This window comes from Furipterus horrens, unplaced genomic scaffold, assembly GCF_987537825.1.
Source record: "Furipterus horrens unplaced genomic scaffold, mFurHor1.1.pri manual_scaffold_2, whole genome shotgun sequence".
In the NCBI taxonomy this organism is placed as follows: Eukaryota; Metazoa; Chordata; class Mammalia; order Chiroptera; family Furipteridae; genus Furipterus; species Furipterus horrens.
The window spans coordinates 191500782-191508809 of record NW_028327172.1 but is presented as its reverse complement, the minus strand read 5'-3'; the positions used below and the strand labels follow the sequence as shown (position 1 = coordinate 191508809).

The following is an 8028-nucleotide window of genomic DNA, read 5'->3' as shown; positions in this document are numbered from 1 at the left end:
ACCACTTCTCTACTCTTTACTGAAGTTATTATTAGCTCATTTTCATGGTTGAGAATTTGCCAGATTGACTTAAATGCACAGGATATTTCTTGCTTAAAATGAGACAACCAAAAAGTTTCCTGAAAATATATACAATCACAATTAGGAATGCGATAAATTTCATTGGGTTGAGTTTACCTTTGCATAACCTAAGTAAAAAGTTTACTTAGTATGTGGTCAGGAAAAGTAAGAATTTATGGGCATATTAAACTATTAAAGAACAAACTGTTAACATATTTTTATAGGTGCACAGCTATTTTAAAGTTGCAATTAAATATTAGTTATTAATGAAATTATTCTGGCAGAATTCTTATTTGACTTTCTGGTTAACTAGTTTGAACTTGAAATAAAAACTGAATGTACCACAGCCAACATCATCCTCAATGTGTAAAAACCAAAAGAGTTTCCCTTAAAATTAGGAACAAGATAAAGATATCTGCTTTCACGACTCTTATTCAAATAGTACTGGAAATTCTAGCCACAGCAATCAGACAAAAAGAAGTAATAGAAGGCATCTAAATTGGAAAGAAAGAAAACTGTCATTATTTGCAGATGATTGGACATCGTATATAGAAAACCTTAAAGACTCCACAAAAAAATACTAGAACTGATAAGTGAAGTCAGTGAAGTAGCAGTATACAGAATTGATATTCAGAAGTTGCTGGCATTTTATACACCAGTAATAAACTATCAGGAAGAGAAACTTAAGAAAACAATCCTATGTACAACTGCACATACACCCAAATAAGGTACGTACCTAGGAATAAAATTAACCAAGAAGGTAATCTTTACTTGGAAAATTATAGAATACTGAAGAAAGAAATTGAGGAAGATACAAATAAGTGTTCATGGGCAGCAATAATTAACATCATTAAAACCCAAAGCAATCTATGGATTCAATGCAATTCTATTAAGATACCCACTCCCTTATGGTTAATTAATATTTGACGAGGAGGCAAGAACCTACAATGGAATAGAATGCCTATTCAGTAAATGGTGTTGGGAAAATTGGACAGATAAATGCCAAAGGGGGAAAAAAAAAAAAGAAGAAGCAAGACCACATACTTAATCCATACAGAAGAATAAACTCAAAGTGGATTTAAAGCATATATCCTAGGTTCATAGCAGTGTTATTTACAATAGCTAATCTGAAAGTAGCCAAAGTGCCCATCAGTAGATGAGTGGATAAAAAAGCCGTGGTACATCTACACACTGGAATGCTACTTGGCTGTAAAAAAAGAAATCTTACCTTTTGCGACATCATGGATGGAACCGGAGAGTATTATGCTAAGTGAAATAGGCCAGTCAGTGAAAAACAAGTACCATATGATCTTACTTATATGTGGAATCTAATGAACAAAATAAACTAACAAAATAGAAACAGAATCATAGATACATAGAGCAGACTGAACAGCTGTTGGCAGGAGCGGGGGCAGGGGATGTTGGAGAACTGGGGGAAGAAGGTGAAGGGATTAAGCAAAAAAAAAAAAAAAAAAAACAACCCCAAAACAAAACACCCCCACAGACACAAACAACAGTATGGTGATAGCCAGAGGAAAAGGGGGGTGAGGGGAAGTGGAAGAGGTCAAGGGGCAATAAATACGGTGGCGCAGAGACTTGACTTTGGGTTGTGAGCACATGATGCAGCATACAGATTATGTTATAAAATTGTACATTCGAAATCTGTATGGTTTTATTAGCCAATCTCACTCCAATAAACTCAATAATTCTAAAAAGACTGAATGGTAAAATGTTTGATATTTTTCAACAATTTTTATTAGCTTACTAGTGAAATTAGCAGGTTAGGAAGACCGTTCTTCATGAAAATGAGTGGCTCTGTGTTACTGAAATGGAAGGTTTAGTTTAGAAATGCCATTAGCATACAAAAACTTTTAAATGGGGATGACGTACTGAATTTATGGGAATGTAGTTCAAGTTTGCTGTTTCCTTATACTAGAAGGCATCTTACACTACAGGGTCAGTATAAACAGTGCTTATTTTCAGGGGAATGTGAAAATCACTTAACATCATTTACAGATAACTTTTCTGTATAGACACTGTTTTGCTTGGGGTACCCACACCCAATCGTTGTCCCTGGGAATACGGGGAAAGGACAGGGGCCTCAGATGGCTAAGCACACACTGCCTGACTCCAACAAACCAGGGGCACCTTAGATCGCTTCCTGAGTGCCTGTCTGGGGACCAACCTTATTCCACCTGGCAGGTTATCTGGCTGCAGCTCTTGTCACCTTTCACCCAACGATGCTTACTTTTGAGAAGGCTATTGTCATCATTTCTGATATTTCCTGTACGTCTGTAGCACATGGCGATTTTATTATTTTCTGGTTACTTTCTTGAAATATTAATGGCTAAACTTGACCATGTTTTCATGAACTTGAAAGAATTTGGTGGGTGTGCTTGCTTTAGCAGCACATATACTAAAAACGGAATGATATAGAGATTAGCATGGTCCCTGTGCAAGGATGACACACAAATTTGTGAAGTGGTCCAAAACAAAAAACGAAAACAAAAACACAACAACAACAAATTTGGTGGGTTTATATACCCTAAGGAAGTCACGCTACTTGAAAGATGGGGCCATGTGTTAGCTGCTGACCTGCAGGCAGATTTAAACATGAAAGGGGGACAATCCTGGAAGCCTTTTCTGACCAAGAATCAAACTATAATAATCTCTTTAAAAATATTTTTAAAAATACTTAATTATCAAAACTATCCTTCTTATTAAACTAGCGTTAATACACTCCATGCTTTATTTAGCTGGGTAAAAATGAAGGGACATTTTGTATATAACTGGGGTTGGAAACAAAATATGTTAATAATGCTATTAAATGGATATACCTTCTCAGGTTATATAGGTATTTGAAGGTTTTAAAGAACAATATCGTTTCTAAAACTAGCAATTAAAACTAACAATTTTCTTTATGTAATGGTAAAGTTTATTTCACTTTTAATAACAATTAGAGGACAAAGTATTTAAAATCTGCAGTTTAAAACATGCACACTCACCAACGGCGATGAGATGTAACACTGCACAGGGTTGGCTAGCACTCAGCTTTAATAACTACAAAACACAGTGCACGGAACATCGAGATAAACAAACCTGAGAAAACCACTATATTCACAGATTCAACACTCTTCTCATGCAGCTTCACAATTTCTACAGCAGTTTCAGCAGGAATGGTTTTTCATGGAGCTGAAATACTATTTTATCTTTAACGTAAATGGCAGTTTTCCAGAGTATAACAGCTGCCTTCCCAGGCTGCCTTTTTTTTTTTTAACCTAATAAACTTGAAAATATGAAAAATGAAGCTTCAAGTAGTAAAACAAACAACAAACAGTATTTACTGCATTTATGGCTTCTATTCTAGAATGATGAAACATAAAAATTTTTATTATTTTTACAAAATAGTCTGCTCACATCTTTGCAAGAGCAGATTTACCTCTGGAAAGTTGCTGTTAATTCAAAGTAAGCAAGTATGAAATCTAGCTTTTTTCCTACTTAAGGGAGATTTATTTGCTGAGAAGTTTTGTGAGCTGTATTAAGAAAAGTTCTCAGAGGTAAGCTAAACAAAAGTTTCAATTAAATTTGTTCAAATTTGTTTATAAAATAATTTACTTATTAAAAAAAATTGTGCAGAGGACCAACTAATTTATCCACTGAATATTAAATTGCAGGTAAGCCATGATAGAATTTTAAAAGGCAAAATAAACATCAAGATTTACAGCAATAGCCATGCGCTGGCCCAGACCACTTTAAATATTAATTCATGCAAACCATAAACCTATCAAAAACACAGCTGCTTTCATACAGAAAATAAATCAAGATGGGAAATGGAAAACATTTATTTCCTTTCCTTCAAAATTTAATTTACATTCTATTTTAATAGCTGTTGAAGGTTAATTAAAATGCAGCAAAGTATAACTAAGTTTCACAAGTGACTTCAGTTATTTTAATGTGAGAAAAATCAGACTATGGTCTCTTTAAGAGGCATTATAGAAATATTTAACATTAAAAAGCATTACTTAGGTAACAACCTGTACGGTGTTACATTAAGTAATTGACAAAAAGAATTCATAGGTCTGGCCCATATGATTGAATGGGGTGGGCATTTTCTCGATAAATTTTGTAGATGATAATGAGATTAGACTTATTTGATAATATGTTGTAAAACTGGGAACTGCCAAAGGTCAACTGCACAAAAATAAACACTATTATTTAGCTTTGTAATAATGACAGTTATAAATTGAAAACTACATATGTACAATCTATGACTTTCTGACTAGCATCCATTTCCTGAAAGAACATTTTAAATGAGATTATAGTTGATGTACAGTTTGCATAATGCACAGAATATTATCATGTGACTTTTACACCGGATATTTAGAATGCTGAATTACAAAATTAAAATATAAAATGTAATGATTAGAATAAATGCTGATTTCTTGAATTCATCACCCACCTCCTGGAAATTTAGAAGAATCACTGATTCCATTTAATGACCTTACAATTTATGTAAACGGCTCATATTATTGAGCTGAGTATACATTACATCCCCCCGATTTGATTAGAAAAGGTTTTCCATTAACTTCACAATCCTGAAGCAGGTTTACGTCAGACAGAGTGGGGCGTGGGAGGGTGAGCAGCACATAAATAATTTTAAATTTACTACATTCCTGAGAAACACCATTTTCCTGCTAATATACCCAATATATTTTTATATGTTATATAAAACATTTAGAAAGTTTATGCGCAATGTCACTGTGTACTATTCAACACTAATGAAGCAACTCCCAGATTTTCGATACGAAACGAGTGAGGATTTTCTGCTGTAATTAGTAGTATTTTCTGAACTGTAAACATTGTAAAGCAATGGTGTTAGCATTTGCCAGAGTCCCTACAAGGGACTTTTTCATTGAAGAGTACATGTCCTTTACTTCAGAAAATACACATTGAAAGTCACTTCAACTGTTTATTGGAATCCTGGTAAAACTGTGTTATGTTTTTTTCTCCTTGGGAAGCTTGAAAAATCACGTGCTTTTCTCTAATTTAACACTATAAAGTCACTGCCATTGTAATATCACACTTTAAATTTCACCAAGGAGATCACTCCCTGCTGCCCACCCCCTGCTCCCACCAAAGAAGTGAAGAAATTGACTTAATATTGATCATTCAAATATAGGGCCATGGAAATATAGTCATATTTCCAATCATGATCCTATACATTATTAACCATGAGTATTCTATTCACGTTGAAGAGCTCCACAGAAACAATCCACGTTTCAAGATAAAATAAAACTTACAGTTTTCTCAATTCATAAAGTTCAGTGTTACTAAGAGTCATCCCATTTTGATATTAAAGTTTTGGAGAACGCCCCTGGTGAGGGCAAATGGAAGCAACAGTCGTTTGTAACTGCTGTTGGGTTTTCTCTGGAGGGAGGTATGTCATTCTCGTTTTTTAACTTTTGTGCCTTAACCTCAACTATCAACCCCTGGGAGACCCAGAAAAGCCACTCTAAATATCCATTCAGTAGACAGTTCAAGTCTGTGACTTCAGAAATTTGAAGACGATCTTATACCTGCGGTCTTGCAAGATGTTTTGGTTCACGATTCTCTTAATCTGAACCCCAAATGGGAAGGGTCTGGGAAGTGAAGTATGTCAACTCTGGGCCCCTTTTAGGTTAGAACTATGTGTGTGTTTTAACCTCTCTTATTTGTAGAAAATGTGTGTGTGGGGGGCGTACTTATAATAAAAGAGCTAAGAACACTGGGAAGGAAATGATGTATAGCCTCATTTTAAATCTAGATTGAGAAAAAGGGCGAAGAGAATGTGAAATTATTAAACTCAAGGAGTGATTTGGAAAAATCACCTCTCAATTCTGGTTGACTTTTCTTTTTAAAGAGGAAGTTCTATCCATTTTGCTGGTAAGTCCATTTAAAGGCAAACAGGCTTTTCAATAAAAGGCAAAAAGTTTGCTTCAATCTCTGAAGTATATCTGAAAACTAGAATTCCTTTTAATTTTTTCCTAAATGAAAGCATTATTTTAAAAATAGTGTAGAAAACTGGTGGTGGTTTTAAAACAGCCCCTTGACCATTTATTGTTGGTAGAAAAACAGGCATTTTTAGGAGATGTCTGGAAAATGAGGAAAATAATTAAACTGAACATACATTGTAAAGCATAGTAATGAAACCAACTCATGATGAAAAGTGCGCTTTGACTGTAACATTATAGGCTTGAACAAAATAGGTATTTTTTAAATGGGGAAAATGTACTGTTTATTTGTCCCAATTAGCAGCATGTGACTAATTTTGGCAGCTGCTTGACAAGTGACCTGTGAAGTAATTCTCAGTCTTTAGTATAGGGCAGGCAGCATAACGCGGGGCGTGCTACATAAGAGAGCAGGCATCTCTAGTGGGAACGGACTGGGGGACTCGAAACACAGTACAAAGCCCATGCATTTATCTGACATATTTCAAACATCTCGACAGAAGCATTAGAAATTCCACATGAATATGGAAGCATAGTTTTCTTAAGAGAGAAAACTTCAAGACACAATGACATCACTCAATCTAAAGCAGAAGCCAGATTTTTAGAAAAATCTAAATGACGATGAGACCTAATTAGAAATGACTGAGATATACAGTTTTAAAAATCAGTATTGTAATGACAGAATCACATTACCACGTGTGTCCTCTAACTTAAATAAAGGAGACGAACAAGAAAGAAGCATTTGTAAGGCCAAAGGTGCAACATCACAGATTTTCGTAGCAAATGCCTTGAAATACTCATTTTTTTTTTTTTTGCAAATCACTCTTATATTTGAAAAGTCAGGCATGCAGATCTCATAGCAGAAGTGGAGGTAAACTTCCTCTCAAATTTCTGGGCAAACGACTACTGAATGAAAAATACACTTATCGAACTTCTTTGGCAAACATTTATCGAGATAATTTTTGACACAAACACTTATGAATGTCTGGTTTAGAAATTTTTCTCAGTAAAGTGAGTCAGTTCCTTAAGAACGCTGGTTTTTTTTTTTTTTTTTTTTTTTTTTAGCATATTCTGAAATCTAAGACGGAATATCAAGAGCCCCTTTCACTTATTCCCATTTTAGAGTTTTTTAATGGTTGGCCACCTTGTGGTATATCCAATAAATTGATAGTTACAGTCCCAGAGTAACAGCTTAAGAATACTGACCTATTCTTGGTGTAAGAAAGCACTCTGGCAAGATACAAGGTCATTTCCAATTTCCACTGACAAAAACTTAGCAAATACTTTAAAAAGTCTGAAAGAGATGGTGTTACAGTAGAGTTGCACAGTGCTTATGTCTATAAATACATAAATCTGAATTCCAGTCAATGACAGGAGCTCAGATCCACCTTTCACCTCCTTGGACCAGACTGGGATTGGTCGGCAGATTCCAGTGAAGGCGTGGGAGCTCTCCTTAGAGACGCAGCAGAGCCTGCCTGGAGCCCCTCCACAGCATCACCATTCATCAGGTCTCTGCTTTGTGGTATCATAGGCCCTAATCACTTCTGACTGTGAGACGATTCCATTTTCATCTTGAGAGAAAGCATATCCGTCTGTAAGGGAAAGATAAAACAGAAATGATCGTCATGAAGTCACTGGGAATCGCTGTCCTTCTGAGCTCTGAGTGCTCATTTTCTAACTTGGCGAACTAATGCCTCCCTTCCCCCCTCAAAAGCATAAAGACACTCATTTTTAATGTTGGGAGAAAACACAGACTCAAGTACAAAATGAAGAGTGGGATGGATGACCGGCTTAGATTCCCTAAGTTCTGCCCTCCAGATGAATAAGCAGGCACTCCCAATCCCTCTCAACTCCCCGTTCAGCATTGCAGGTACAACCCGTCTAATTTTTGCCACCCAGCTACCAGAGGGGTTGGGGAGTCTAGTCCAGTGGGCACAGGAATGTCCGCATAGATCAGGTGGATGTGAGGGAAGGAAGAGTA

The 8028-nt window shown here is 35.7% G+C and overlaps 1 protein-coding gene and 1 non-coding gene across 8 annotated transcripts in view; one reads left to right on the top strand and one right to left on the bottom strand.

The window, feature by feature from the left end:
• The first annotated feature begins 2452 nt into the window (after nt 1-2452).
• On the top strand, nt 2453-2556 carry LOC150020188 (U6 spliceosomal RNA). The gene has a single exon (XR_016509416.1). It is a non-coding gene; the product is annotated as a U6 spliceosomal RNA (small nuclear RNA).
• Nucleotides 2557-2972: 416 nt separating this feature from the next.
• ATP8A1 (ATPase phospholipid transporting 8A1) overlaps nt 2973-8028 on the bottom strand; it is a 219998-nt gene continuing 214942 nt past the window's right edge. For all 7 annotated transcript variants that reach the window (XM_090266926.1, XM_090266927.1, XM_090266925.1 and 4 more), the window contains one exon: nt 2973-7639. In XM_090266926.1, the coding sequence (XP_090123052.1) occupies nt 7542-7639 (98 nt within the window). In that variant the 3' untranslated portion in view covers nt 2973-7541. The remainder of the gene's footprint in view (nt 7640-8028) is intronic.